Raw genomic sequence first — 15,739 nt, 5'->3', positions numbered from 1 at the left:
AATTATCATAACCATCCTAGTTGGTGTGACGTGGAGACTCATCACGGTTTGATTTGCATTTCCCTGATGACTAATGATGTTGAGTACCCTTTTATGTGCTTGTTTTTTTTTTTTTTTTTTTAAGATTTTATTCATGAGAGACACACAGAGAGAGGCAGAGGCACAGGCAGAGGGAGAAGTAGGCCCCCTGCAGGGAGCTCAATGTGGGACTCAATCCTGGGACTCCGGGGTCAACCACTGAGCCGCCCAGGCATCCCTGTGTGTTTGTTGTATCCAGAATATGTAAAGAACTCTCAATGGGCATTAAAAAAAAAAAAAAAATGGGTAGAAATCTGAATTAGCATTTCTCCAAAGAAGATAGAGAGCCAACAAGTCCTTAATCGATCCATGATTTGCAAACCTATTCTCTCATTCTGTGATTGTCTTTTCACTTTCTTGATGGTATCATTTGTAGCACAAAAGTCTTTAAATTTTTAAAAGATTTTGTTTGTTTATCTGACAGCGGGAGAGAGCGCACAGAGGGAGCAGCAGACTCCCCACGGAGCAGGGAGCCCAATGCAGGACTCGATCCCAGGACCCCGGGATCACTAACCACCAGGTGCTCCAAAAGTGTTTAATTTGGATCAAGTCCAGTTCATCTGTTTTTCTTCCGTTGCTCATGTTTCTAGTGTCGGGTCTAGGAATCCATGGCCAGATTCAGGGTCATGAAACTATACCCTATGTTTTCTTCTAAGTTTTACAGCTTTAGCTCTTATGTTTAGGACTTTGAAACATACTGAGTTAACTTGTGTGTGTGGTGTGAGGCAGGGGTCCAGCTTCCTTCTTTTGTGTATGTGCAGCTGTCCTGGCCCCGTTTGCTGGGAAGACTGTCTTTCCCCAGTGAACGGGTCTGGTGCCCCTGTTGTAAGGATCTGGAGGGCAGAGAATGTGCTGGTCACTCTTGTGTCCCTTTCACCTGGTAAATTGCCTGGCATGTATTTGACACTCATTTTGTTTCAGGAAATATTTATTTGAACACATCACCGTCTGCAAGCGTACATCTCCAAGAACTGGTGAAGGCTGCAAGGGCCCTACATGTTGACTCTGGTGCACAGCACAGCGCACTGAGAGGGCTGCGGGCCAGCCTGGCATCTGCACCGTGTCTTAGTCCCCCTCACGTGTCCCTCTGCCTCTGCCATCACGCAGCTCCTTCTCACTAGCCCACCTTGATGCTGCTGCCAGTCTGTCACCTGCAGTGTCCCAAGCCCTCCTGGCAGCACAGCCCACAGAGACAGTTTGAGCAGTTTCTTGTCAGGTGCCTGGAGACTGAGCGTCCTTGCACCGTGCAGACTCTCTGTCCATGTGCACAGACAGCCCCAGCCCAGGGGTGAGGTGTGTCCCCTGTCCCCAGCCTGCCTGGCGGAGGCCTGGATGGAGGAGCCGACCACTGGGCCAGCCTCGGCTCTGCTGTGTCTCCCTCACAGGGGAGGGAGGGCTTGTTCCCTCTGCACAGGGGTCCACCTCCTTGCTCTGGGCAGGGGTCCACCTCCTGTGTGCATTCTCTACCCACTGGCTCCCCAACAGTCTGTCTGGGTTCAATGCTGTACCCCAGGGGTGACCAGAACATTCTTCCAAAAAAGCGGGGTTTCTACCCACGCACACACAGGAGTGCGCCAAAAAAGGAACAGATGCTATTCTTTGTTTAGAAAGAATTATAGCTATTAAATTTGCTTGAAAATGCTTCTTTAGGGCTTAGAATGTTCAGTTCAGTGCTTTCTCAGCTTCTGCGCCAGAACAGTCCTTCCGTTGGGAGCATCTGGACTTTGTTCTGGTCAAATCCAGCTCTGTGATCCAGGATAGAAAAACAACACAGCTATGTGAGGAGGTGGGATGCAGGTACCTCACTGTGCCTTGTGGGTGCCCCACCGGGGGGGCAGCTGCCTGTCCGTGCGGGGAGCGCCAGGGCTGAGCACACGGCCAAGCTTCCATTCCCACCTCCAGCGGCGTCTCACTGGCCTGGGGGTCTGTGCCCTGTCCCCTGTGGGCCTGTCCCTCTCCCAGCTTCTCAGGTCCCCTTGCCTGTCATCTTGCTGTGTCTCAGCCCCTGGGGAGCGCCCAGCCTGACCTTGGGGCGGGTTCCTGCCTGGCTTTCCAGAAGTCTCCATCCTTGTTCTCTGTAGATCAGCTTGAGTGAGATCATGTCAGCCCTGCCCAGAGCTGCTCTTGTGACTTCTCTCTTCACTTGAGCAAGACCGCAGTTCCTGCCCTGGCCCCCAGGCCCCTGCCCCTAGGCCTCTGCCTCCAGGCATCTTCTTGGGGTCTCCCTCTCTGCCTGGGGCAGAGAGAGTCCATGGTCTCTCAGTGCAAAAACTGAACACTAGCAGGCAGGCCAGGATGAGGAGTAAGCAGTGTTGCTGTGCACAGCTCCGGGGAGAGCAGGTCGGGGCCCTCTGGCAGTTGGCCTGTACCCCTGGGACCCACCTCTGGCCTCTGCAGGGTTCTGTACCCCCTGCCGGGGCTCCTGCACAGCAGGGCTGTGAGAAAGAGTTCCAGAGAGCGAACAACTCAAGTGTCTGTCAGCAGTAGAACTGATCAAAAATGTGTGACAGAGGCATCTGGCGGGCTTCTCGGTGGAACATGAAACTCTCGATCTCGGGGTCTTTGGGCCCCATGTTGGGTGTAGAAATTGCTTAAATAAACTCAAAACAAAACAAAACAACAACACTGTGTAACAGGAGCACCTGGTGGCCCAGGTGGTAAAGCATTTGCCTTCAGCTCAGGTCCTGATCCTGGGGCCCTGGGATCGAGTCCCACGTTGGGCTCCCTGTGGGGGATGGGGGGGGCTGCTTCTCCCTCTGCCTCTGCCCTCCCCTGCTGGTGCGCTCTGGCTCACTTGCTCTCGTTCTGTTAGATAAATAAATAAAATATTAAAAAACAAAACACCAAGTAACAGGTTTGCCCAGTGAAGGACGAGAGCTTAAGCAGGTGGCAGGTGAGAGCGTCAGTGTCAGTTGCAAGTGAAGGAACAAAACACACCAAAAAAATAGTGTTATCGGGTGAATATGATTAAGAAATACACCTAAATTACTTTGTTTAGAGTTATCTTCAAAGGCAGAGAAACTATAGAGGCAAGGAGGCAGTGGTCCTAAAACTCGGGACAGTGGTGTCTTCATGGTGAACAGAGGTGTGGGTGTTGGATGCTGCCTAGTTTTCTTTCTTGGGGAGCGATGGCTGTGCCCGTGGTAAGTCATAATTGCTCATGACGGTATTTCTATGTGCTATGCTTCTGTGTACGTGATAGGTCATGATTTATTTTTTAAAAGAATAAATATACCATTTACGATAGTGTGTATGAAGCCTCAGAATAAATCTGACAAGATGTCCACGCCCTTTGAAGGACCCCTGGATGAGTGCGTGCCCCATGGTGCGGGTGGATGCGTGTCTGATCCTCCCGGGGTAGACCGCGTGGGCATGTGGATGGCCGATTCTGAAGTTTGTAGCGGGGAGGAGGGCCAGGAATAGCCAGGACACGCCTGAGGAGGACGCGGAGCAGGGGCTTCGGAAATCGGATCATACACCGCTGTCGTGAGGACAACAGGGTGCTGGACCACCTCAGCTGGGCCACAGAGCCCACGGCGCCCTCGGACACGGGCCCCCTGGACATGGCCCCTTGGACCTTGGCCTCTGGACACGGGAGCTCAGACACTGCCCCTTGGATGCGGGCCCCAGACTTGAGCCCGCGGGCCCCGGACTTGAGCCCTTGGACGCGGGCCCTGGACTTGAGCCCTCGGACACAGGCCCCCAGACATGGGTCTTCAGACACGGCCCCTTGGATATGGGCCCTGGACATGGGAGCTTGGACACGGGAGCTTGGACATGGGCCCCTGGACTCGAGCCCTTGGATACAGGCCCTCGGACATGGGAGCCCGGACACGGCCCCTGGGACACAGGCCCCCTGGACACAGCTTCTTGGACACTGGCACTCAGACACCGTCCCCTGGACACCAGAGCTCAGACACGAGCTCAGACATGGGCCCTCAGACCCCGGCGCTGGGAAAGGGGCCTCGGGACATGGATGCTCGGACAAGGCCCCCCAACACGCCCCCAGAACGGATGCTTGGACATGGGTCCGTGGCGGAGGGCAGTGTCTTGAGACACCCAGTTACCCGTGTGGGGAAATGAAATTTTACACAGTAAACAGAAGCCCAGATAGAAGCAACTTCAACATGACGTCAAGTGTAAAACTGACAAGGTGATTTCAAAGAAGATCGTTTTGACCTAGAAGGAGGGAAGATTCCTTAAACGAGGTGGAAGGAATCCGGACAGTAAGTGGGAATTCAACTACGTTAAAATCAAAACTTCAGCAAAAAACCAAAAGGCACCGTGGAGTGGAGACACATGGTGAGACCTTGGCCACGAGGGTGAGTGGGAAGGAGAGGTGCGCCTCCCGCTGCCCCCCTGCCCGCTGCTCAGCACCCGGCAAGGGGCAGGGCTCGGGGGGACGCAGAAGCGGCGGTGTCCGTCCCGGACCAGCGGGGTCCGCGGATGCGCGGGATGGACACGAGGGATGTCCCGGGGGCGCTTCCCCCTCCCGGGGAGAGAGGGTGCCGCTGGGTGCAGCCGTGGCCCCGCCCCCAGCACCTCCAACCTGCCCTCTAAGCCCCGCCCCATCACGGCCCCGCCCTCCAAGCCCCGCCCCGGTCCCCGCCCGGCCCCCACGGAGGTCCTGTGGCCGTTCTCGGCTCTTCCTAAATCTGAACTTGGGTCGTCGGCTGTGGGCTGCCCGTGCCCCGGGATGCGCGAACGTGGTGGCGGGGCCTTCGGGGGCCTGGGGAGGAGGCGGCCCCCGTGGAGTCGGTGCCCGGTGCCCCCCGGCGAGGAGCGTGGGCTGCGGGGAGGGGCTCTCGGGACCGCGGGCTGTGTCGCCGCCCCAGGGCGATTCCAAACCAAGAGTTGGAGACGTGGAAGGGAAAGGGGGTGGCGAGCAGCCCCCGGCGGCCCAGCTCCAGTGCAGGCCACTTGGCTCCGAGAGGGGTTCGTGGTCTGGGGGCCACGTGGGGGGGCGGGGTGGGGAGGGGTCCTAGGGCCCCTGGCTAGGGCCGTGCCCCCCCAGTCCCGTGCCCCGTGCCCCCCATGCCCTCCTTGCTCCCTGTGCCCCGGCTGCCCCGGCATCGGGATGGCCGCTGCCCACTCCTCCCAACACGGAGCTCAGCCTTAGCACCTTCCATGCCTGCTCCTGGGGCGCTTTGCTTCTCGGCGAGGCCTGGTTCTGGCCCGCAGGGATGCCCGCTGCCCCCTGCCCCCCGCGCTCCTCCTCACCCCGCTGCTCAAGCCTTGGCCTGGGACTCCGGGGCCCACGGGGCCCTGCCCATGCCCCCGCCACGCCCGGCCGCAGACTCGCTGTGCTTGGTGTCCTAACACCGGCCTCGCTGCGCTGCACCAGGCGCTGGTGACAGAGGGACTCGGGCTTCCAGGAGCAGCTGCTGACCTTGAAGGAGGACCCAGAGCCTCAGAGCTGCTGGGAGCAGATGGCGAGTGAGGGGCTGGTCCCTCTCCCTCCAGCGGGGGCGGCCAGAGCAGGTCTGGTCCCCGGGGCCGGGCCTGTGGTGCTGACACTCGTCCATCACAGGGTCAGGAGCAGCAGAAGGACCGACGACGGGCACAGAGCCTCACACGGCTCAGCAGCCTGTGGCATTTCAGGGTTGTTGTTTGGGACGCCCGGGTGGCTCAGCGGTTGGGCACCTGCCTTTGGCTCAGGTCCTGATCCCAGGATCTGGGATGGAGTCCTGCATCGGGGTCCCCTCAGGGAGCCTGCTTCTCTCTCTGCCTGTGTCTCTGCCTCTCTCTCAGTCTCTAATAAATAAATAAATCTTTAAAACAATAAATAAAGGGTTGTTGTTTGTGGAAACTTGGAGGCAGAAAAAGAATATGCTGGGTGTCAGCCAGACATATCCTGATAGCAGACGTATCAGCATTAGTATTGTCTTGTTCTGGGCAGCCCCGGAGGCACAGCAGTTTAGTGCCACCTGCAGCCCAGGGTGTGATCCTGGAGACCCGGGATCGAGTCCCACGTCAGGCTCCTTGCATGGAGCCTGCTTTTCCCTCTGCCTGTGTCTCTGCCCCCCCCCCCCCCCCGCCTCTCGTGAATAAATAAATCTTTAAAAAAAAGAAAAAAGGATTCTCTTGTTCTGAGTAGATTTAGTTTTCATTAAAAACCTTAGTGGGGTGGGGATGCCTGGGGTTAGTTGAGCATCCGACCCTCAGTTTTGGCTTGAGTTGTGGTCTCAGGGTCGTGAGCTCCAGCCCCATGTTGGATTCTGCACACAGCAGGGAAACTACCTGGGATTCTCTCTCCCCTCCCCGAGTCCCTCCCCTCCCCATGCTCATCCTCTCGGTATCTCTCTAAGATAAGTGAATAGCGGTGTCTGGGTGGCTGAGTGCCATTAAGCGTCCGCCTTCAGCCCAGGTTAGGATCCACGGGGTCCTGGGATCGAGCCCCACATCAGGCTCCCTGCCCAGCAAGGAACCTGCTTCTTCTCCCTCTGCCCCTCCCCTGCATATGCTCTCTTGCTCTCTCTCTCTCTCAAATACATAAATAAAAACTTTTAAAAAACTTAGTGGGATGGAAACTGTGTCTTTGGGGTAGGAGGTACCCTGAGCGCCCCGGGGAGGAAATGGCCCCAGAGCTGGGCCCTGTAAAGACGGCGCCATCTGTTCCTCCTACAGGCAGGCAGGACATGGTGGCCTCGGTGGTCAGGGCATCCTGTAGGACACAGGTTCCTCTGAGGACAGGACGCTAGAGCCTGCAGAGGCCAGAGGAGGTGTTCGGTCAGGACGCCCCAGAGCTCCTGGACACCGGGCGGTGATGAGCATGGGGAAGATCAGCAGTGGGACTTCACTGTGGCCTGGTTTTATTGTCCAAGTGATAGAACTTCTTGCCTTTGGAGCCAGGAGGTGTAGGAAAGGCTTGATGCTGGGTCAGAAGGTCTAAATCACCCCTTCCCCAGGCAGGTGGACTGTGCAGCGGCTGGGGACACAGGACAAACCACGGGGTGGGCAGGATCTGCTCCATGGGGTTGGCAGTGGGGCCAAGGTTGCGGGAGCCCCTTGTTCCCAGAGGCCAGCGCCCCGACCCTGCTAACGCTCCTCTTGCTGTTTTTCAGGCTGGAGTGGGTGGAGATCATCGAGCCGCGCACCCGCGAACGCATGTATGCCAACCTGGTCACTGGTGAGTGCGTGTGGGACCCTCCTACCGGAGTCCGCATCAAGCGCACCAGCGAGAACCAGTGGTGGGAGCTGTTTGACCCCAACACATCTCGCTTCTACTACTACAATGCTACCACCCAGCGCACCGTGTGGCACCGGCCACAGGACTGTGACATCATCCCCCTGGCCAAGCTGCAGACCCTGAAGCAGAACACCGAGTCACCCCGTGCCTCTGCAGAAAACAGCCCCGGGAGGGGCAGCAGCGTCAGCCGTGAGGGGAGCACCAGCTCCTCCCTGGAGCCGGAGCTGGATGTCAGCGAGAAGGCACAGGAGCCTTCAGGGCGGGCTAGCCGCCAGGCCACTTTTGGGGCTCTGCAGGAAGAAAGCGGCAGGTGAGGCAGTCGGGTGACCCTGGAGTGATGGGTGGGGCCTGAACCTCATGCAAGTAGTGGCCTATACCAGCTCCCACCCCTGCCCCCCAAACGCTCTCATTTCTGTTTGGCAGGAGCCCCTGTTGACCACGAGGAGGGCGGCCTCTAGGGGGACAGCAGATGGGCCTACTTTCCACTTTTCCTACTTTCACCTTTCCCAGACAGGGCTGTTAGGAGGCATCTGGGGCTGGACGGTCCCTGGCGAATGGCCATGAGGTCGTTTGGTTCTGTCCACTGTGGGAAACGTGAATGTGGCATGGGGCCCCACCAGAGGCAGACCTCCCAGAAGTACCCCGTACCCCAGGTGCCCCACACCTGGCAGGCACTGCTCCAGGGCTCAGTGCTCAGGGAGTCCAGAAGGAGTGGCTGGTCAGGAAGGTGCTAGGATGGGGTGTGCCTTGGTGACACAAGGTGACATGAAGCCAGGGAGGGTGTAGGGACACTCATCGGCCGGGAGGCCAGGCAGGAACAGGATAGCAGGGATGGGGAGGGTGGGGTCAGGGGTGGGGCAGGCTGGATTTCCCTCAGGGACAGTGGAAACCACGAAGTGACTAAACCTGGCTTATGGTCCTGTTAAGGGACGTCCAGGGGTCGAGGATGCAAACAGGGCAGGCTGGCGGCGTCAGTGGCACTTGGAAGTGCTGTTCTGTGTGGCGCAGTCGGGTGGGCGTGCTGGTGGTTGTAGGGGGCTGGGGGACTGGACAGCTGGCTGTGGTGTTCCTAGATGGGTTGGGGCAGATGGGGCAGGTCCAGGGGTGGGATCCGTGTGGATGCTGCTACTGGGGAGGCATGCTGCTTTTCCTCTCAGGGCTCTTCCAGCTGCGTTGGGAATTACACTGACATGAGACAGATCAATAGTAGGAAAAAAGTAGTTTCTTTTCGTGCTCCAAGGTCCAATGATGAAATTGAGACCCCAGGAAGTGGCCAAGGCGCATAGTTATTATACCTCTTAGACAAAGAGACAACAGATTTGTGAGGAGCTGACAGGGTAAAGACAACAGACCTTTGGAGCTTTACTTAGGGATCCTAAGCCGAGGCTGGGCGGAGGTACTGTGCCTGCACAAGATCTGTTTCTCCGGCTTTCTCAGCTGTGAGGTCCCTCCCTCTGGTGAGAAGGGTGTCTCTTTACTTCTTAGGGCAGGGAGGGTGTTTTCACGTGGAAGGGTTACTTCAGCTTTCAGGGGACAGAGGGGCATCTGATGACCTTGCTCCAGTGGTTTCCCAAGCGGCTGCAATGCAAAATAATCAGTTTGCTGCTGTGGCACCTTTTGGGGTGGCCTGGCCTGGGCCCCTACGTTGCACACACACCTCTGGTCTGACACACACCAGAGGTCAGAGGCCAGAGAGGCAGGGGCTGGGTGGGCCTGAGGAGACCGACCTTCCCGTGGTGAGCACCAGGAGAGAGCACAGCGGGGCTCGGGCTCTGCCTCTGGCTTCCTGCGGGGCCGGACCGTGCTGTGCCACGCTGGTTGGCCCTCCTGCAGGCCCTCTGGCCCAGCAGATTCGATGGCCTCTGGGCTCGGCAGGTGCAGCCTCACGTGGACTGTGATGATTTTGAATTCTTATCCTATTGGTTGCTGACTCGTCTCTGTGATTAGATGGGGAGATCGGAATTTTTTGTAGGATTCTGTTGACAGACGTGTCTGTCACCCACACTCTGGGGCCAGAATTTCCACAAGAAGCCCTGTTTGGATTTGGATTAGAATTATGTTGTGTTTATTAAATTTGGGGGAAATAGGCATCTCTGTTAAATTGTCTTCTCCCACTTTAAGACAACATGTGTTAAAATATCTTGGCATAGGACTTGCATATTTTTTAAGGTTTATTTCCAGGTGCTTTATCTATTTTATATCAGAAGTCTTGTCTTATGATCATTCCTGTTACACACACATCGGTTCTTACGTCCCAGTCTTGCTGATCTAGCACCAGCACCTGGCCTTGTCCCGGGGCCGCTGTCCTTGTAACGCTATGACGCTGCAGGTGCAGGAGGTCCCCCTTCTATTGCCAGACTTTTTATTATGAGCGGATGTTGCAAAAAAAAAAAAAAAAAAAAAAAAGAAAGAATGGATGTCGCATTTTATGGAGTCTGTTGGTGTCAATGTTGTAGGTTGAACTGTCCGTGTGTTCCCCACCCCCACCCCCCGCAGATATGTTGGAATCCTAAGCCCCCAGGAGCTCAGGCCGAGTGCGGTTGAGAGCAGGCCCCAGGCAGCCGGCCTGGCTGGTTGCAGTGAGGCCCCAGCACGGTAGGCCGAGCCCTCCGCAGGGAGGACGGGCGTCCCGCTGGGACAGAGACGCACGGAGAGGCCCGACGGTGGCGGCGGAGACGGCCTGGCACCCCAGCCCGGGGCGCCCAGGGTGGCGGCCCCTCCAGCAGCGGGAGCAAGGCCTGGGACACCCCGAGCCTCTGAGCCTCCGAGCCTCCAGGAGGGGCCGCCCCACCCGCCCCGCCCGCCCCGAGCTTGGACCTTTGGCCTCTGGGCCTGGGAGGAGCAGGAGCTTCTGTTGTTTTAAGCTGTGGCGTGGGGCGCTTGGCGACAGGTGCCCCCGGCCCCTTCTCAGTCGGCATTTAATTCTGTTTCTCCCATTTCTAAAATACTCTATATTATTTTCAAAATAGATTCAGATTGCTAATATTTTTTTTAAAGTATTTATTTATTTGAGAGAGTGCAGGGGGCAGAAGGAAAGGGAGAAGCAAATTCCCCGCTGCGCAGGGAGCCCGACGCAGGGCCCGATCTCACGACCCCAAGATCATGACCTGAGCTGAATCCAGGAGTCTGAGGCTTAACCGACTGAGCCCCTCAGACGCCCTGAGTATTTTCTGATTTCAATTATGATTTCTTCTTTGACTTATTTGTAACTTAGAAACGTCTTAATTACTAAAACTCTAGGTTATTTTTCATTCTTGTTCTTCATTGCCACCTTAATTTCACGTTGGTCAGAAAGCATGGGTTTCGAAAACGAAAACGGTTTCGTTTTTTGTTGTTGAGACTTACTTTGTGGCTTAAATCCTGAATTTTGTAATTTTTTATGACTATTTTCAAAAATAATTTCTTTTCCCTGTTTGTTAGGTCTGAGGTTTTCTGTGTGTTCATTAGATCAAATCTCTTATATCAGGCAGGTTTCGTACCAATCTTTTGTCTGCGTGATGTATCATTTCTGACAAGGTAGCGTCTCCTACTGGATCAGTAGCATTTGTCTGTCTCTCCTGTTAATCCGTCCGTCACTGCTTCCTCTGTATTGAAGCTGTGGGTTGGTGGCACAAGAATTTAGGGCTGTTACGCTTTCCTAGGGAATGGCCGCTTCCGTCATCGTGCAGTCGTCCCGTTGATCCCCATGTTTTTGTCTCCTAGTCGGCTTGATATTCACGTAGCACTGCTGTTCTCTTTGGTGGGCATTGGCTGCTTAATATCTTTCCCCAAACTGCAGTCCTTTCCTTATACTTTGAGTGTGTCTCTTATAAATAATGCAGAGCTGTTGGGTTTACTTGTCACCAGTTCTGAACACCTGTCTCTGGTTTGGCAGGACCATTGCCATTCTGTTTACTTAGATCACTGACACAGCCAAAGGATTGAGTTTATCATCTTTGTGTCCTCTGAGGTACACGCTGTTCACGGCCGCCCTCCTCTCCTTTGGTTGTCCCGACACCACTCCCTCCATGTGACCTGGCGTGTGTCTTGCAGTTCACATGTGCTCTTGTGATGTACGGGCCATAGGCCGGGTGCCTTCTTCAGGGGGTGCTGCTCTTCCAACTGTGGGATGGCCCTGCAGCTCCAGTTTGGGTGCTGCCCCTGCACCTCCCCACTAAGGGCCTGGGGGGGTGGGTCTGGGGGTCTGTTCTGTGTGGCTGCCAGAGGATCTCAGCCCTGGGCTCCGTGGTGGGTGGTGTTTTGCTGGTGCATTCATTTTCATTTCCTCTTTGCCATTGATTCTTATTCTCTCTTCATGAGAGAAAACCATTTGAGTTTTCTCTTCTATTTGTTGCTTATGTTTTTTTTTATGTATTTTCTCCCTGGAGTTGTTGGCTTACTTTCTGTGTTAGTTTGCAGGAGTTCCTAGTATATTCCTAATATCAATTCCTCATTGCTTTTGGTAGATGTTATGAGTATTCTGTCTTCTGTCACCTGACTGCTAACTGGTCCCTGTGTCCTTGATTTTGATGCGACGAAGTTTATCACTCTTTCTTCCTTGTGGTTTGTGCTTTTATTTTTTATTTATTTATTATTTTTATTTTTTTAAAAGATTTTATTTATTCATTCGTGAGAAACAGAGAGAGAGAGAGAGAGAGAGAGAGAGAAAGGCAGAGACACAGGCAGAGGGAGAAGCAGGCTCCATGCAGGGAGCCTGACGTGGGACTTGATCCCGGGTCTCCAGGATCACACCCTGGGCCGAAGGCAGACACTAAACCGCTGAGCCACCCGGGCTGCCCGGTTTATGCTTTTAATGTTTTGTTTTTAAAAGTTTTTCCTTGGCCTAAATCCAAAGATATTCCCTTACATGTCTTGCATTCACCTTATAGTTTTATTTTCACATTAAAGCCTGAATCTGGAGTTATTTCCTGGGAGGCAGGAAGGATATGCTTTCATCTCCTAAACTGCCCACTGCTGCCCTGGGCCACAGTAGTGCCTGCACATCTGCTTGCATCAGCGCCCCGACCCCTGGAAGCCCCCTCTCCTCTTCGTCATTAAGACCATCTTAGCTGGTTGTGTGCCTTCCTTCATCATGTAAATGCTGCAGAAGATCCGAGCGGCATTTTCTTTCTTTTTTTTAAGGTTTTATTTATTCATGAGAGACACAGAGAGGCAGAGACACAGGCAGAGGGAAAAGCAGGCTCCATGCAGGGAGCCCGACGTGGAACTCGATCCCGGGACCCCGGGGTCATGCCCTGGGCTGAAGGTGGCGCTAAACAGCTGAGCCACCCGGGCTGCCCCGAGCGACGTTTTCGCTGATCTACTGACTTGCATTTTGAGGAGTGCTGACCCTCTCTCAGGTGGCTCGTCCTCTGTGAGAGCAGCGCCGGTTGAGAAGCCTGCAGTCATTAGTTCCCAGCTGTTTACCTTCCCTGTTGCTGAATGCCTATGTCGTACGGATCCACAGACGTTTTAAGCACAACCACTGAGGAAAAATCCCATAGAATCATAGCATATATAACTTTCTGACCAGAAGAGGGAAAATAAAACAAAACCTACTTAATCTAGTAAAAGGCGAAAGCAAGGAGAAAGGCAGCCCAGTGTTTTTCTGTAATAATAGAAGCCAAACAGGAGGTGACACAAACTCGGGAACCACTCCCTCAGCAACAGGGAACGTAAACGACTTGAAATCCGACTTTTGTTATCAAACAAGAACACGATCCCCTTCATGCAAGGCACGGTGTTCTCTAAATCCTTCCTGTGTACTCATTTGTATTTGTAGTTTTGCCTTTGGTTTTAGCTTCCCAGTGAGCTTTGGTTAGGGCTCTCCGGAGCGTCGTAGTGTGGATTTGACGTGTGAGATGATGTCCTATCACGGCAGGAGGCTCAGGGCTTCGTGTGTCACCCCGTGCACTCCTGGTCGTTTGGCGATGCTTGTTGATCTTCTTTGCTGCGTCCACCGACATAGAGAGTGTGTGTGCACGAGTGTGTGAATGGTTTAGGTGGTTTCTCATGGGTAGGCACCCACACGTGTTGTCCAGTCCCGCAGTGTGGTGCAGAGACCTTCACAACTGTGTCCTCTTCAAGAGTTGATCCCTTTGTCCCTATGAAATGGCTCTCCTGATGTCTATTAGTAGTCTCTGCTCCAAAATCTGCTTGTAGTGATACAGGCACTCCAGGTTTCTTTGAAGCGTTAACGTGGTATCTCTTTTTCTAACCTTTAAACTATTGTTATGCTTTCATTGTGATCGGGTCCTGCTTTTTTATTCCATCCGACTGTCTCTGCCTTTTAATTGGGAGACTTAGACCACTTATATGTAATGTGATTATTTGTGTGATTGGGTTTCAGTCTGTCATCTTGCCGTTTGGCGTTTTGTTGTTCCATCTGTTCTTTTTTCTTCTTTTGGGTTAATTAAACATTTTTTTATTCAACTTCATCTCTATGCTGTGTTTTTTTTTTGTTGTTGTTGTTTTTGTCTGGTATGTTTTACTTGTTGTTTTGGGGCTTGTATCGTATATTAACTGATCAGAGCAGGCCTGAGAGAGAACCTAACGCACACTCCAGGCGTCCTCCTGGTGTACCTGATGTCCAAGGTAAACATCTTGATACACTGTTATTATTATTGCTTTAAGCTGCTAATTATCTTTTAAAGAGATGTACACACAAGGGGAAAACATTGCCCATATTAATGTATAGTTACCATTTCCAGGACTCTTGAGTTCTGTTGTGGATTTTCATGTGGTAGATAAGTATCTCCTTCTCACCCGTGAGGTCCGTCAGTCTCTGCTGGGTCTCGAATCCTGATAGACGGATGTTCCCGTCTTGCCGCTCTGCCCTCCTGGGCTGCATCACTTCTGCTGAGACGTCTGTTCTCATCCTCACTTTGTATCTCTGTACAGAGTATGTCCTTGTGCTCTGCTGCTTTTAGGGTTTTCTCTATATTGCTGATTACAAACAATATGTTTATGATTTGCCTTAAAGTTTTTTTCATCTTTCTCACTTGAAGTCCGTGGAGCTTCTTGAACCTATAGGGTCATAGTTTTCATCAAATTTGGAAAATGTTATTTTTTTCAAGTTTTTTTTTCTTTTTTTTTGTCTATCCCTGCAGACTCCAGTCACATGTAGAACAGACTGCAGCTCATGATGGTCTTGGATGTTCCTTTTCTCAGTTTTCCTTCTTTCTTTTTAATCTTTGTTTTTCCTGTGTTTCACTGGACAGACAGTACTGCTGTGCTTTCAAGTCTGCTGACCCTTCCTTCTGCGATGCCTGTCCCATTGCTCACCCTTCCAGCACATTCTCCATTTTTTACGTTGCCCTGTTCTTCTCTGGAACTTAGATTGGAATCTTTTTATATATTCCGTCTCTCTACCTAACATGTCTTTTTTTTTTTAGCTTTAGAACATATGGAATACAATTTTAATAACTCTCAACATTCTCATTACTAATTCCATCATCTGTATCAGTTCTGGGTTGGCTCTGATTGAATTTTCTCTTCGCTTGCAGTTCATTTTCCGCAGGACCCTGAGTCCTGTGCGGACCCACCATGTCAGACCCAGGGGTAAGCTGTTCCTGTGGAGGGAGCACCGGTCAGCGTCCTGACGAGGGAGGGCTCTTGATGTGCTCAGGGATCGGCCGGAAGGCCACGGTGGCTGCTCAGAGGAATCGAAGGGAGTTGCTCTGCCCTGTTCTCCAAACCAGCTATAGGTGTGCATCTGTCGAGACTTACGATGAGATTTTACATATCTCATCTTTGAAAGTGTCTTTTTACACAGTTAGAGACTGTTAAATACTGATTATCAATCTATGAGCATCATTCGGAAGACATTTATCAAGTTCTCTCAGACTTTCCTCTTGGTATTTGCCTTGTAGAGGCCGCGACCCCACAGATTGCTGACCCTTGCCTAAGGGGAGATGGAAGCTCCTCCGTACACAGTGAGGTGGGTTTCAAAGCAGGGAGGTTTCCTCTGCGCTGGCACTTGCCTTGAGGTCTGAAGGCCCTGCTGGAACTGTAGTTCGATCTTGGAGGCTGTATCTGCCGCAAATTTGTGGGAAGGAAGTTCTTGCTTCTTATTTTAAGTTTGGACAGCATGGGACGTAGATAAAGCAAGTTGATGTTGTTTGTGATTCAGACACTGGTTGGCGGCCAAATGACTTGACTGCGGTGTTTGTTTCACATATAAATGATGTTTGCCTCACAGCTTTAGTTCGAATTCATTAAGAAGCATAAAATTTGCTCCCCCCCATAAAAAAAACAAACACACACACGTTCCAATCACGCAGTGTCCGGTCATAGTGGCTGGGAGAGGTTTCCTTATTCACAGCGTCCAGTGTTACCAGGGGGTTTCAGGAAAAGTGTCCCACCGTCGAGCCTGTGGGCTGGGGTCGGAGGGCTGGCGTCCTTGGGACAGGAGTCTGTGAAGCTGCCCCTGGCGGGCAGGTCATGGCCCGGAGGTGACAGGCGGCGGCCCAGTCTCTGCGGGGACTGGCATCC

The 15,739-nt window shown here is 53.2% G+C and overlaps 1 protein-coding gene across 4 annotated transcripts in view; it reads left to right on the top strand.

Annotated features, from left to right (window-relative positions):
- ARHGAP39 (Rho GTPase activating protein 39) overlaps positions 1-15,739 on the top strand; it is an 89,209-nt gene that overhangs the window by 47,550 nt on the left and 25,920 nt on the right. For all 4 annotated transcript variants that reach the window (XR_005368933.1, XR_005368934.1, XM_038555876.1 and 1 more), the window contains exon 3: positions 7,143-7,577. Coding sequence is in view for 2 of the 4 variants with exons in the window: in XM_038555876.1 (XP_038411804.1) it covers positions 7,143-7,577 (435 nt within the window). In the remaining 2 variants the exon portion in view is untranslated. The remainder of the gene's footprint in view (positions 1-7,142; positions 7,578-15,739) is intronic.

Source organism: Canis lupus, chromosome 13 (genome assembly GCF_011100685.1).
Source record: "Canis lupus familiaris isolate Mischka breed German Shepherd chromosome 13, alternate assembly UU_Cfam_GSD_1.0, whole genome shotgun sequence".
In the NCBI taxonomy this organism is placed as follows: Eukaryota; Metazoa; Chordata; class Mammalia; order Carnivora; family Canidae; genus Canis; species Canis lupus.
The sequence above is the reverse complement of the archived record's forward strand: the minus strand, read 5'-3'. Positions and strand labels throughout refer to the sequence as shown.